A 14,607-nucleotide genomic window follows, 5' to 3' on the forward strand; every position below is an offset into this window, starting at 1 on the left:
TGTGAAATGCAGAGATAACGCACAGGACTATACAGAAAAATAAATGCAATTTATACTCTTTGGTGTTTTTCTGCACAAGCAACCAAAAGTCCCAGTTTGACTTAAACTCCCATCATATATTTTAGTTGGATGTCAGAATATACAACAATTTTCATGCAAGATCAATATGATTTGAAATGAAAAAAATCAAAATCAAAGACAGCAGAACTTTTATGACTGATTTGGAACAATATTTGGGCAAAAGTGTGCGTCACCATTACGCATAGTCTTTCTGATACATCATGCACGAAAATAAAATTACATTTAGCATCACTTAACGTAATCAGAGCTCACATAACACATGTATAAATGTATCAATAGCAAATAAAAACAAAATCCAAATTTGCTAAATTTAAATGATATGAATATTCCTGGTTTATCTGGATTATTCCTGTTTGTACTATATATACAATTATATAATATTAGGACTCACTAATTCACTCACTTTTTTGAATTGGCATAAGCAGATAAACCAAGGTCCACGTCCACAAACAGGGGTTTATTCTTCTGAATCTTGCCCGTCTGTCCTTTGGCTTTATTCTTATTTTTTTTCCCCTTCGGCTGCTCAGAGCCTTCTTTAGTACTGTGTGAAACAACTACTTCTTCCTCATCTTCGTCTGAACCAATATATGGATTCCTGTAAAATAAGAGTTTTATTTTTCATGCCAGATCAAATTCAATAGCAAGTTTAATAATACTAAAATAAAAAAAGGCAATTTAAAGCCTTAACAAAAAATGTTTGTAAATTCACAAACAGTGGAACAATTCTAAAATTATGTGATCAACATGTAATTCACACTTGCATCAACAGACTAAGCCAAACACAAAAAATATATGTATTATATAATCAAGTTTTCATACATTTTTACATAAGATGATCAGAAAAAAACTTGCCCTCCACCTGTGCACACACTTGAATATCAGAAGGTTCCCTTCAAAAGTCTGTTTTTATAAATCTTGCTTATATTGTGAATTAATAAACATGCAGTTTTTATTTTTTTTTAAAACTAACAAGCATTGAAACTAAATTGCGGCCATAAGGAAATCACTAGTTAGTGAGGTTCAGCTTTCTAAGGAACAAAGATTGGTCTTGTGAAACCAGATACATATGCATTAAACATAGCCACCATACCAGCCTCTTACAGTGTGAGTGCTTCAATTGGTCAGACCTAAGCTCAGCAACGTTATGTGGTGATAAATTAAAATCAGCTGATAACCTGAATGTTCTGAAAGAACAGGTAATCCCATTGGATTTATGGCAAAGCATAGAAAGGTACTTTTACAAGAGGAAAAAAATGGAGGGTTATAACAAGCTTACGAGGTTTATAAAGGGTTTCATTCATGTCTAATATACAGTAATATGCCAAGGAAAAGGGGTTCCAAATATGGCAGAAACAAGAGAACTTACTTTAATAGCATAGTAATGTGGTTGGTTTGTAGTTTCAGCTCCTTAATTGCACACGCTACAGGATCTCCCGCAGCTTGAGCTTCTTTGACAATTTGGTTGATCTCAGTCCAGTCCACCTGATTAGCCAAAGCACTGCGCACCACCTGGATAGCTCGCTCTACAATGGGGAGATTCATTTCCAACAACTCACCCTTCAAACGGTCCACCTCCTACAAAACAATATTGTTTTTTCAATAAAATAAAACATATAGGAATACAGAGTAGTACGACATACAAAAAATTTTCGCAATTAGATTTGAAATTTTGCATTCATATCCGAAACATTTTTAGCATATGAATAAACAAACCGAGCCGAACCGAACCAAAATTTTGTGCAAGATTTTGTGAATACATAGAACCATGGGTCCCAAGAATGTTAGCAAGGACGGTAGCAAGAAGAAAATGGAGCCATACAGAGGAATCAGAAATTAAAGCTACAGTGAGGTCAATAAATATTTTATCACCCTGTGTAAGTTCTCTTACTTAGAAATCATGGAGGGGTCTACAATTTTTAGCATAGGTGCATTTCTACTGTGAGAGACAGAATCTAAAAAATCCGGAAATCACATTGTATGATTTTTTTTAAACAATTTATTTGTGAAATACTGTGTCAAATAAGTATTTGATCACTTGCTTATCAGACAGATTTCTGACCCTCAAAGACCTGTTATTTTGCTTTTAAATAGTCCAGCTACACTCTGCTCATGAATTTAAATTAGTAGCACCTGTTTAAGGTCATTAGCTGTCATAAAGACACCGGTGCACCCCACAATCAGCCAAAGTCTAAGTAGATACAAGGGGTATCAATGATGCTAGGAACGGTAAAGAATCAGCCCAGAACCACACAGGAGGAGCTGGTCAATGCCGGGAAGAGAGCTGGGATCATTGTTTCCAAGGCTACTATCAGTAATACACTAAGACGTCATGGTTTAAAATCTTGCATCGCACGGAAGGTTCCCCTGCTTAAGTAAGCCCATGTCCAGGCCTGTCTGAAGTTTGCCAGGGACCATCTGGGTGATCCATGGGAGAAAGTCCTGTGGTCAGATGAGACCAAAGTAGAACTTTTTGGTCTTAACTCCTTTCGCCATGTTTGGAGGAAGAAGAATGATGAGTATCATCCCAATAATACCATACCTACAGTGGGGCTGGAAGCATCATGCTCAGGGGGTGTTTTTCTGCACAGGGGACAGGACGACTGCACTGTATTAAGGAGAGGATGAATGGGGCCATGTATTGCGACATATTGGGCAAAAACCTCCTTCTCTCAGTCAGAGCATTAAAGATGGGTCGTGGCTGGGTCTTCCAACATGACAATGACCCAAAGCACATTGCCAGAAAAACCAAGGAGTGGCTCCGTGAGAAGCATATGGACTCATTAAAAGCAAAATAACAGGTCTTTAAGGGTCAGAAATCTGGCTGATAAGCAAATGATTAAATACTTATTTGACACAGTAATTCACAAATAAATTGTTTTAAAAAAATCATTATATATATATATATATATATATATATATATACACATACACACACATACACATAATATGTGATTTCCGGATTTTTCTTTTTAGATTCTGTCTCTCACAGTGGAAATGCACCTATGCTAAAAATTTTAGACCCCTCCATGATTTCAAAGTAGGAGAACTTGCAAAATCACAGGGTGATGAAATACTTATTGACCTCACTGTAAGTGGTGCTTCTGGTGATGTATTCTATTCATTTATTTCATATTTTACTTTATATAAACTCAGCAAAAAAAGAAACGTTCCTTTTTCATGACTGTGTATTTCAACAATAAATGTTGTAAAAATCCAAATAACTTTACAGATCTTCATTGTAAAGGGTTTAAACAATGTTTTCCATGCATGTTCAATTAACCATAATCAATTAATTAACATGCACCTGTGGAATGGTCGTTAAGACCTTAACAGCTTACAGAAAGTAGGCATTTAAGGTCACAGTTCTAAAAACGCAAGAAACTAAAGAGACTTGTCTACCAACTGTGAAAAACACCCAAAGAAAGATGCCCAGGGTCCCTGCTCATCTGCGTTAACGTGCATTAGGCATGCTGCAGGGAGGCATGAAGACTGCTGATGTGGCTGGGGCAATAAATTGCCATGTCCGCACTGTGAGACGCCTAAGACAGCGCTACAGGGAGACAGCTGATCATCTTCGCAGTGGAAGTCCATGTGTAACAACACTTGCACAGGATCAGTACATTTGAATATCACACCTGCGTGACAGGTACAGGATGGCCACAACAACTGCCCGAGTCACACCAGGAACACACAATCCCTCCTTCAGTGCTCAGACTGTCCGCAATAGGCTGAGAGAGGCTGGACTGAGGGCTTGTAGGCCTGTTGGAAGGCAGGTCCTTGCCAGACATCACCAGCAACAACGCCGCCTATGGACACAAACCCACCTTCGCTGGACCAGACAGGAGTGGCAAAAAGTGCTCTTTACTGATGAGTCACGGTTTTGTCTCACCAGGGGTGAGACAAAACTGAAGCGGGATAGATTTGGAGGTGGGGGGGTCCGTCATGGTCTGGGGCGGTATATCACATCACCATCAGACTGAGCTTGTTGTCATTGCAGGCAATCTCAATGCCTTGCGATACAGGGAAGACATCCTCCTCCCTGGGGCCCGGGGCTCAATCCCATTGAGCCCGTCTGGGACCTGTTGGATCGCAGGGTGAGGGCTAGGGCCATTCCCCCCATAAATGTCCAGCAGGTGCCTTGGTGGAAGAGTGGGGTAACATCTCACAGAAAGAACTGACAAATCTGGTCCAGTCCATTAGGAGGAGATGTACTGCAGTACTTCAAGCAGCCGGTGGCCACACCAGATACTGACTGGTACTTTTGATTTTGAGCCTCCCTTCATTCAGGGACACATTGTGAAACATTTTTAGTTTATGTCTTAGTGTATACTCTATTTTAGTGTTCATACAAATATTTACATATTAAGTTTACTGGAAGTCAAAACAGTTGAAAATCAGAGGATGTTTCTTTTTCTGCTGAGTTTACATGGCTTTTCCAAATGTTTTGATTGTTTTTATATGCAAAAATATGATTATAGTATTAGAAATTGGTAATATGTTTTGGTGTCTGGAACAGATTATCTGCATTTATACCTATGGGAAAATGTGTTTGTGAAATTTGGCATAAAGAACTCGCTTCAAGATTCAAGATTCAAAGATTCAAATAACTTTATTATTTCCAAAGGGAAATTGCTTCTGGAACGGATTGAATTTGTATACCGAGTTACAGCTGTTTTTATATTGTATTATATTTGAATCTGCTGAAAACTAGTATTCAACAGTTGCTTAGCATTTACAGTGGGGCAAAGAAGTATTTAAATAGTCCAGCTAGTGAATGACCTATCAGCCACCAATTGTGCAAGTTCTCCCACTTTAAAAGATGAGAGAGGCCTGTAGTTTTCATCATTGGTATACTTCAACTATGAGAGACAAAATAAGAAAAAAGAAATCCAGAAAATCACACAGTAGAATTTTTTAAGAATTAATTTCTTTAATTATTGGTGGAAAATAAGTATTTGGTCAATAACAAAATTTAATCACTTTTTTTCAATACTTTGTTGGCAATGACACATGAAACATTTTCTGTAAGTCTTCATGAGGTTTTCACACACTGTTGCTGGTATTTTGGTTATTCCTCCATGCAGATCTCCTCTAGAGCAGTGATGTTTTGGGGCTGTCGCTGGGCAACACGGACTTTCAACTCTCTCCAAAGATTTTCCATGGGGTTGAGATCTGGAGACTGTCCAGGTAACTTCAAGACCTTGAAATGCTTCTTATGAAGCCCCTTCTTCGTTGCCCGGATGGCATGTTTGGAATCATTGTCATGCTGAAAGACCCAGCCACCCATGCCCTTGCTGATGGAAGGAGGTTTTCACCTAAAATCTCACGATACATGGCCCCATTCATTCTTTGCTTTACACGGATCAGTCGTCCTGGTCCCTTTGCAGAAAAACAGCCTCAAAGCATGATGTTTCGTTTTTTCGTTGTTTTGTTACTCTGGTCCCAGCTCTCTGCAGGTCATTCACTAGGTCCCCCCGTGTGGTTCTGGGATTTTTGCTCACAGTTCTTGTGATCTTTTTGACCCCACGGGGTAAGATCTTGCATGGAGCACCAGATCGAGGGAGATCATCAGTGGTCTTGTATGTCTTCCATTTTCTAATAATTGCTCCCACAGTTGATTTCTTCACACCAAGCTGCTTACCTATTGTAGATTCCGTCTTCCCAGCCTGGTGCAGGTCTACAGTTTTGTTTCAGGTGTCGTTTGACAGCTTTTTGTTCTTGGCCATAGTGGAGTTTGGAGTGTGACTAAGCTTGTGGACAGGTGTCTTTTATACTTATAACAGATGCCATTAATACAGGTAACGAGTGGCGGACAGAGGAGCCTTTTAAAGAAGAAGTTACAGGTCTGTGAGAGGCAGAAATCTTGCTTGTTTGTAGGTGACCAAATACTTATATACACCATAATTTGCAAATAAATTCTTTAAAAATCCTACAATGTGATTTCCTGGGGTTTTTTTCTTTTTTTGTCTCTCATAGTTGAGAAATCGCTATAATGAAAATTACAGACCTCTTTCGTCTTTTTAAGTGGGACAACTTGCACAATTGGTGGCTGAATAAATACTTTTTTGCCCCACTGTATATACCATGATCAATCAGTCTAATCCTGCTGCAAAGTTTTTGTTATTGAAGTGCCTTGAGAAAGAGGTATACTGTAAGCAAGGAAAAGCTCTGTGATTAAGTGATTACAGTACTTCACCTGGGCTTGATGTAGAGCCTCCAACCGTTGCTCGTGATCCTTTTTCACATTCTCAAGCTTTTTCAGGGCTTGTTTCTCCTGCTGAAGTGCTTTCATGTCAATCTTTTGACTCTCCATCTTGGAGAAGAACTCATCAATAGCCTGAGAGGGAAAATAATGTATGATAAAAAAAATATATGAGCTCATAGTAGCATAATTAAAATCACAACCATTTACCAAAAAAAAAAAAAAAACCACACAAACCTTATCAAAAGATTCAAACTCAATATAAGAGCTCTTTGCATGTTGGAAAAAGAGAAATGGGTGAAATTCTTCGTACCTATCAACCCGAAAAAAAAAAGTGATGAAGAAATAACAGAAAGCCTTTACTGTAAACCAAAAAGGATAAAAATATGATTTAATGATCTTACGTGAGCAACTCTTCATGTGGTTTGTCTGGAGTCATGCTTGGCTTTTTTTCAGTTTTCTGAATGATGTAACCCTTTTCCAGAGGAAAAAAAAAAAAACATACAAACATACGTGTAAAACGGTAATTTAACAATAAAATTAAAATTCAATATTAATTCCTACCTTTCCATTAAAGTTTGCTGCTTTCTCCATATAGTGCTCTGCCATCTGCAAAGCCTCAAGAAGTTTTGGCCCGGCTGTAGAATAATACATTTTAATGCTGTTGTTAATTCCTTAGAAGTCTTTGAAACAATATCGTATACAGAGTAACTGGCTTTTGCAAATAACTGAATTGTCACAAGAGGAAAACTAACCTTCTGTGATGTTAAACTGGTGGTCCATTTTTAAAAGACCAGGAAAACCAACTTCTATAAGGCAGTGTTCAATAAGAGTGCCTCCATATGCTGTGGGGAAAAGGTTAAATAAACTTTAAAAGGTAACGGCTCATTGTTTGAAGCAACTATGCAGTAAGATTTTGCAGAACAGTAACACTCACAAAAGTGGGGATTCAGAATCCTTTTTATTTGTTCTCCACTCTGAGCTTTTGATAAAATATCTGTAAGCCTGGGAAAAAAAAAAAAAAAAACATTACACAAAAAAATAATTGCAGTTTTCTACCACAAACACACTTTGATCTATCTATGATAAAACTTGAATATTTAGTGAAATTGGACTGCACTGATATTGATACCAAAGATGGGATTCAGTGAGATATTGCGCTAATCAACTCATACTCGGCACCAATACCACCTTACGGCAGAGCCGGATGTTCACTACGCAGGCCCTACATGCAGCCCGTCTTCCCCCTCATGTCTAAGCAGGTGTCCCTGTTGAAAACTTTACTGAAAGCATAAAGTGGATCTATCAGATGGTTGCAGAAAGAAAAGAAGAAAAAACAGAAAAGGGAACTACAGAGACAGCAATCAGGTCAGCTTGGGTTTTCTCCCCCAGAGAAAGGTTTAATGTCAGCAAGTAAGAGTTAGGTTATTTTTATTATCTAGCTATATTATCTCTATCTTGTCTCTGTTTGTCTTGCGTCTACGTAGCTTAGCAGCAGATGCCTTTATCTCGCTTTTGACAAGCTATGTTTTCTGCATCAACAGTGACAAATGTGAAAGTAAAATTTTTTACCTTTTTTTTTTTACTATTTATTACCTTTGACATGCTAACAAGTAACAACGTTATTCCCACTTCAGCTTGGAAAAAATAACCACGTCGCTTCAGTTGGTTTTCTATCAACAACATACTTTGAAATACCTATAACAAAAGTTATTTTGTTTTTGGTTACTTAAATTATTAGTTCAATTTTTTGCATAGTCCATGTTGCGACTTTAGCAATAACATGGTGGCACTGTTGTAGTTTATGTGCGGTTGCCCACAAAATGGGGAAGAAAAAAAATCCTGCCTAATAAAATGTATTTACTGATAATTAGAACGATAAGATATGCAATTGTATGTGGCTTTTTCCATTTCATTTGTATAGAGCTTATTCATTTATCTTACCCTAAAAAAACATCAAGTACTACCAAATATCAGTATCAGTACTAAAACGAAAGTATTCTTGCTCAACCTGCCAAAAATTTCTTCAGTGCACCCCTTAAGACAACAAAAGTATAACTACAACACTGAAAAACCTACAGTGCTGTATATTTAGGATTTTGGAAGAAAAAAAAAAACATGCATGTCATATTTGCATATATTTCTGTAGGTATTCTATAAGTATAATGGTTTTACATTGAGAACTTATTTATTGTTTGGATTCCTGTAGTTACCTGAGAAACATGAGCTTTATAATAATAACTATAATTACAACATATCATCCGATCAATGACATTTGATCTCCCTCATTGTTTTATTATTTATTTGACATTTTAGTTTTATTGATTACATAATTTAGTTACATTTTTTATGTACAAATAATTTTATTTGTTTATTGTTTTATTAACTCACTAACTGATTTGATTTACTTTTACATTGTTAAGTTTCATTTTATTAGCCTTTATTAAATGTTGTTTAATCCTGGTTGATTTATTTATTTGTCATCTCCAACCTTGCTATTTCTCTTTGATTTAAAGTCGTTCTCACCTTTCGAGGCTAATAAGGGGTTCAGGAGGCCTGGCATTCTCTATGGGGTATCTTTCTCTCACTGCAATTTTCACATCCTCTGCCTCAGCGGTACGAAAGCGCAGCAGGTTGAGTATGGTATACTCATGATCTGTCAGGATTATGTTCCCCTGCAAATGCAAACCACATACCGATCATCCATAACATTATAATCATTGACAAGTGAAGTAAATAACATTAGTATTCTCTTTACAACAGCACCTGGGAGTGGGTGGGATATAATAGGTAGCAAGTGAACATTTGGACCCTGAAGTTGATGTGTTATGCAGAAGAGATGGGCAAGCATAAGAATATGAGCGACTTTTACAAAGTTCAACTTGTGATGGCTACACGATTGGATCAGATCTTGTCTAAAACTGCAGCTCTTGTGGGAGGTTCCTGCAGGTCTGCATTGGGCAGGACCTGCCAAAAGTGGTCCAAGGAAGGAAAACTGGTGAACATGGGAATTGGTGGCCAAGGCTCACAGATGCAAGTTGAGAGGAAAAGATGGCCTGCAGGTCAAATTCCTGAAAAAGTTCATGCTGGAACTGAACACACTGTGTTCACATCTTAGTTTGTTGCATATGGGTCTTTGTAGAGGTCAGGGTGCCATACAGATGTGGATGGCCAGATGTCTATATTGGTTACTTGGGGAAGAGATGGCACTAGTATGCATTATGGAAAGAAGGCAAGACAGAGGGATGTGGCAGTGGGATGCATAAAACCTACCTTAAAATTGTTGCTGACCAAGTGGAACACTTCATGGAAACAGTATTCCATGATGGCAGTGGTTTCTTTTAGTAGGTTGAAATATAGTCATTACCACAGAAACAGCTGTGTAAGAGGTTTAAAACTAAACTAGGTGAAAAACTAATTCTGCAACTAATGTGAGGTTGTGGAAGGCAGTTTCAGGTCACAGATCATACACCACAGCAAGACAGCAACAAGATACAAAATAGTTAAACTGCATCAGCAGGGTCTCTCTCAGGCAACAATTTTAAATTAAGTTATACAGTGGAACCTCGGATTACGAGCTTAATTCGTTCCGGAAGTGGGCTCGTATTCCAAAACACTCGTAAACCAAATTTTATTTTCCCATAGAAAATAATGGAAACTTAAATTATTCGTTCTACAGCCCAAAAAAATAAATACATAAATATAATTAATACAAAATATAAAGTAAAAATAAAACAAATTAACCTGTACTTTACCTTAAAAAAATGTAAAATTAAACCCCGACAGATAAGGGTTTTCGTTGTACACACACACACACACACACACACACACACATTAACGGATAGACCGTTTTTAAAACCATTTAAAAATTAGCAAGGGACATTCCTAGTCACACTCGCGTGAGTGCATACTAACAGGATCACTGCTGTAAGTAAAACAACAACAACAAAAAACTAATTAAACAGCTCCTCACCTTTGAAAACTATTGCGACAGAGAGAAGTTTGTGTGTTTATTTGGCAACCTGAGAGGAGGGGGGATGAAGGGGAGCTCGTTCGCGTTTACGGCCCCCTTCTCTCAGGTTGCCAAACAAACACAGAAACTCTCTGCCTTACACAGACACAAACAGGCACACTCAAAAACACTGCAGGCACTAAGACCCAGCAGGGGAGACGATAGGTCTCGGCTTTACAACTCCCCTTCTCTCAGGTTGCCAAATAAACACACAAACTCTTCTCTGTCGCGACTGTTTTCAAAGGTGAGGAGCTGTTTAATTTTTGTTGTTGTTGTTGTTGTTTTACTTTACAGTAGTAATCCCGTTAGTATGCACTCACGCGAGTGTGACTAGCGATGTTCCTTGCTAATTTTTAAACGGTTTTAAAAACGGTCTCTCCGTTAATGTGTGTGTGTGTGTGTGTGTGTGTGTGTGTGTGCGCGCACACGCACATCTCACACACAAACACACACACACAGCGCGTGTGTGTATTCACCCAGCAGGAGAGACGATTACCTACAATTCTGCTGCAAGAGAGAGAAAAACCGTTGGCTCACTTGTGATGACGTAACGCTCGTTGTTAAAACAAGAAGCGCATGCGTCAAACATGATACTATGTGCTCGTTAACTAAGACAATGCTCGTTTTTCAAGTAAAAAATTATTAAAAATTGTTGCTCGTCTTGCAAAACACTCGTAAACCACGTTACTCGTAATCCAAGGCTCCACTGTATTTAAGAAAACGTAGCTTATGCACCATAAGCAAAGAACAGACAAGAACCTGTGGGCCCCAGGTACATCTATCAACTGTCTGGAGAAGTCTGGCCAGAAGTCCTCTTCATGGAAGAATTGTGGCCCAAAAGCAATGAAAACTAGGCTTAAATATGCACAAACACATAGGATCTTAGGTGTAGAAAACTGGCAGCAGGTCCTGGACTCATGAGTACTTTGCCCAAACACTGGAGAGCGGTACAATAGTAAGTGTCTGCAGGCAACAGTGAAGCATGGTGGAAGTTACTTGCAAGTTTAGGGCTACATTTCTGCAAATGGAGTTGGAGGTTTGGTGGTGTGGTCAATGCTGAGAAATACAAGCAGATACTTACCCATCATGCAATCAGAAAAATTTGCGGGCATGCAGATACATCTGATTGCCCGGAAATTTATTCGGCAGCAGGACAAAGACCCCAAACATACAGCCAATGTCATTAAAGACTATTTTCATCGGAAAAAGAAATAAAGAGTCCTGGTCCCCACAGAGACACGAGCTTATCATTATCAAGTCTGTCTGGATACTGGATACTGAAACTGTGTGCAACTGTACCTAGAAGAATTGATGCTGTTTTCTATGCCAAGGGTGGTCACACCAAATATTGATTTGATTTGGATTTCTCTTCTGTTTATTTACTTATTTACTGCATATTTACTGATTAAACTAAACTATTAATACTTCTATTTTTAAAAGGACCCTAGTTTTACAGCACCTTGTTACACCTGAAAGTAATACTAGATGTATGTGTGTGTTAGGTTTTAAAAAGGGCGCACCTACATAGAATTGCTGGCCGGGCCCCTAATTGACAGAAAGACAAACATACACATGCACACATGTGTTTAAAGATCTTTGTTTATTTTCAGCTAATTTCACACCCAAACATTTAGGTGTTTCAATTCAATCAGGTCCCTTATCCCCAGTGAAAGGCAATCTTAATGCTTTCATACCAAGACATTTTGGACAATGCTATGCTTCCAACTTTGTGCAACAGTTTGGGGAAGGACTTTTCTCTTCAAACATGACTGTGCCTTAGTTCACAAAGCAATGACTCTAAAGACATGGTTTGATGAGTTTGGTAAAAGAACTTGACCGGCCCACACAGAGCACTGACCTTAACCCTATCAAGCACCTGAATGAATGAATGGGCACGAATTTCCACAGAAACACTCCAAAATGCAAAAGGCGTGTCACAGGTATTTCTCACCGAATGTAACAGAATGCAGCATCATCAGTTTTTTGAGGGATTAAAATGCCACAACAAAACAGCTGATGTACAGTATGCAGGTGGAGCAGGGGGTAAACCTCTAATTTGTTGCTGTTGTTGTTGGGTCTTCCCGGCAAGGGGTCGCCATTGCGAACCATCTGGTCCACACATACAAGCTTGGCACAGGTTTTACGACAGATGCCATTCCTGAAGGAACCCTCCGATTTTATCCGGGTTTGGGACTGGCAGAGGGGTTTGGGCACTGGCTGCGAATTGAACCCAGGCCCTCAGCATGGCAGGCAAAACACAGTGTTCAATGTAAACCTCTAATATAGTGTAGGCATATAGCATTATATTTATAATATAAATGATTTCTGTATGAGACCATTTAACTATTATTGTAAGGTGTCTTTTTGTATGGCATGTTTTAAATATTGCACTTTTCGACATTTTCTAAGGGTAGTGGGTCAATAAAAAAAAAAAAAAAAATAAAAACTTTAGCTCCCAAAGAATAAAACTAACTAGATACCAATATCAACGAAAACTCAGTTTCAGCATTGATGTCAGTAAAAGTAAAAAGTGGTACAGTACACTTCTCAAAATCATATCCATATTCTCTTACCCTGTCATATAACTCCACTATGAGGTGGTATGCAGCCTCTTCAGAGCCAAACTGAAGGTCCACAATCCTGTCCACACCAAGTTGTTTTATATGTACAAGTCTCCTGGACTTCAGATGTTTCCTGCACTTAAGCAACAATGTAAAGAAAACATTTAGCCAACACAACACTTTAAATTCCTATTACACATAAGTGAAACAGATAGTGCAAACCAAGATGCAACATACTTTCATAGCAAATCCAGAGGGCATAATATTTTTGGGCCACTCAAAGTCAGTGGAGTGAATCCGTATACCAGATTCGATCAACAGGACAGCTTTGCTGTCTGGCCTGGGGAAAAAAATAAAATTAAAATCGTCTCAAGGAACAAAATATCACAATAATTGTTGCAGGCGCCTGAGTCATCTTCATTTGAAGGGGTATCAAAAAGTTTTAAGACTAATCTTGTAACACTTGAAACTGGGCAAATCTACCACAGAGATCTGGAAGAGCTTCCACAAGCTCAACCTCTGAAAATGTCAAAACCATTCTGCAACTCGTGCATGATGATCATCGGAGAACAATTCACAAAATTGCTGCCATCATCGGTGTTTCATACGGAACGTCCAGGCAATCCTCACATGGGATTTGAACATGCCATGTGTCTGTCAAGTTTGTCCCCAGTCTGCTGACCTAGGAGCAAAAGAAACATTGCACTGATGTCTGCCAAGAACTCAGCATGCTGTGGATGACCCCTCCTTCATGTCAAAGATCATTGCAGGTGATAAAACTTGGGTGCATTGACACAACCCTGAGATGAAGCAACAGTCTTTATGGTGGAAGAGCCCATCATCTCTACAACCGAAAAAGGCAAGGCAAGTCCACTGCTCGACCGACTGCATGATCGTCTAATTAGACATTCGCAGCACTATGCAGAAAGAATTTGTTCCCAGGGGCCAGACCACCAATATTGAATTCTACTGCCAGATTTTAAAACGTAAGAAGGAGGACAGACAGCAAGGAAAACTGTGAAAAGAACTTGTTAACAGATCTACTGTAATCTCAAAACTAGATACCCCCTCATATCCCTTAGATGCCAAAAACACTGTTCTATTTACACGGTTATGAATAATTTAATGAGTCGGGTTATGGAACAATATAGTCAGGATAAGTGGTGTCCTTACTTCTGTAGGCGAATGAGATAGGTCTTGCTGTCAATGTCGTAGACGTTGTACACTCGCATTCCCACATAGCTGCAATGACATGAAGGAAACAAGTTAAACACTATGGCTATAAAACAACTCAGGGGTTGTTAGGCCTGTACTGCCCTAGAAATGGTGTAGAAAACTATAGGACATACACACATAATCGTGGTTTATTTACATTTATTAAAATAAGATCCTATAAATCTTTTAAGAAGACAAAGTCAGCTATTCCAACACAGTACTGCTCTGCAGAGACAACATCTGAGTCTCGATGTCCTGACAACTGGGCAAGCTGGCACTACTTTCCCCTGCAGCTAGCTCATTTCGTGTGTATTTGGTGTATTTTGTTCCTTACTTGGCATTGAGCTCGGCAATCACTGCCCTAATGTCGACTGTATTGAATCTCCCCTTCATATTGTCATCGAGATGCACTTAACACACTTCCCACTACGATGAACACCACGGTGTCCGGAGCGATCTGATCACTGCGCATGCGCATCTTCCTACGGAAGCCTGGATGTTTTGCCAGCGCGCGTGTGAAAAAAGAGCCGAAGATG

General features: G+C 38.8%; 1 protein-coding gene across 1 annotated transcript in view; it reads right to left on the bottom strand.

The window, feature by feature from the left end:
- The window catches only part of LOC128535570 (ribosome quality control complex subunit NEMF-like), a 29,541-nt gene extending 15,006 nt beyond the window's left edge, over positions 1–14,535 (bottom strand). Inside the window, exons 1-13 of the mRNA XM_053509561.1 lie at positions 14,406–14,535; positions 14,030–14,098; positions 13,094–13,196; positions 12,869–12,994; positions 8,810–8,958; positions 7,221–7,288; positions 7,039–7,128; positions 6,848–6,921; positions 6,688–6,758; positions 6,521–6,596; positions 6,278–6,418; positions 1,448–1,656; positions 485–676 (exon numbers count right to left, since the gene is read on the bottom strand). Coding sequence (XP_053365536.1) covers positions 485–676; positions 1,448–1,656; positions 6,278–6,418; positions 6,521–6,596; positions 6,688–6,758; positions 6,848–6,921; positions 7,039–7,128; positions 7,221–7,288; positions 8,810–8,958; positions 12,869–12,994; positions 13,094–13,196; positions 14,030–14,098; positions 14,406–14,464 — 1,427 coding nt within the window. The 5' untranslated portion in view covers positions 14,465–14,535. The remainder of the gene's footprint in view (positions 1–484; positions 677–1,447; positions 1,657–6,277; positions 6,419–6,520; positions 6,597–6,687; positions 6,759–6,847; positions 6,922–7,038; positions 7,129–7,220; positions 7,289–8,809; positions 8,959–12,868; positions 12,995–13,093; positions 13,197–14,029; positions 14,099–14,405) is intronic.
- Positions 14,536–14,607: the final 72 nt, after the last annotated feature.

Source organism: Clarias gariepinus, chromosome 13 (genome assembly GCF_024256425.1).
Source record: "Clarias gariepinus isolate MV-2021 ecotype Netherlands chromosome 13, CGAR_prim_01v2, whole genome shotgun sequence".
NCBI lineage: Eukaryota > Metazoa > Chordata > Actinopteri > Siluriformes > Clariidae > Clarias > Clarias gariepinus.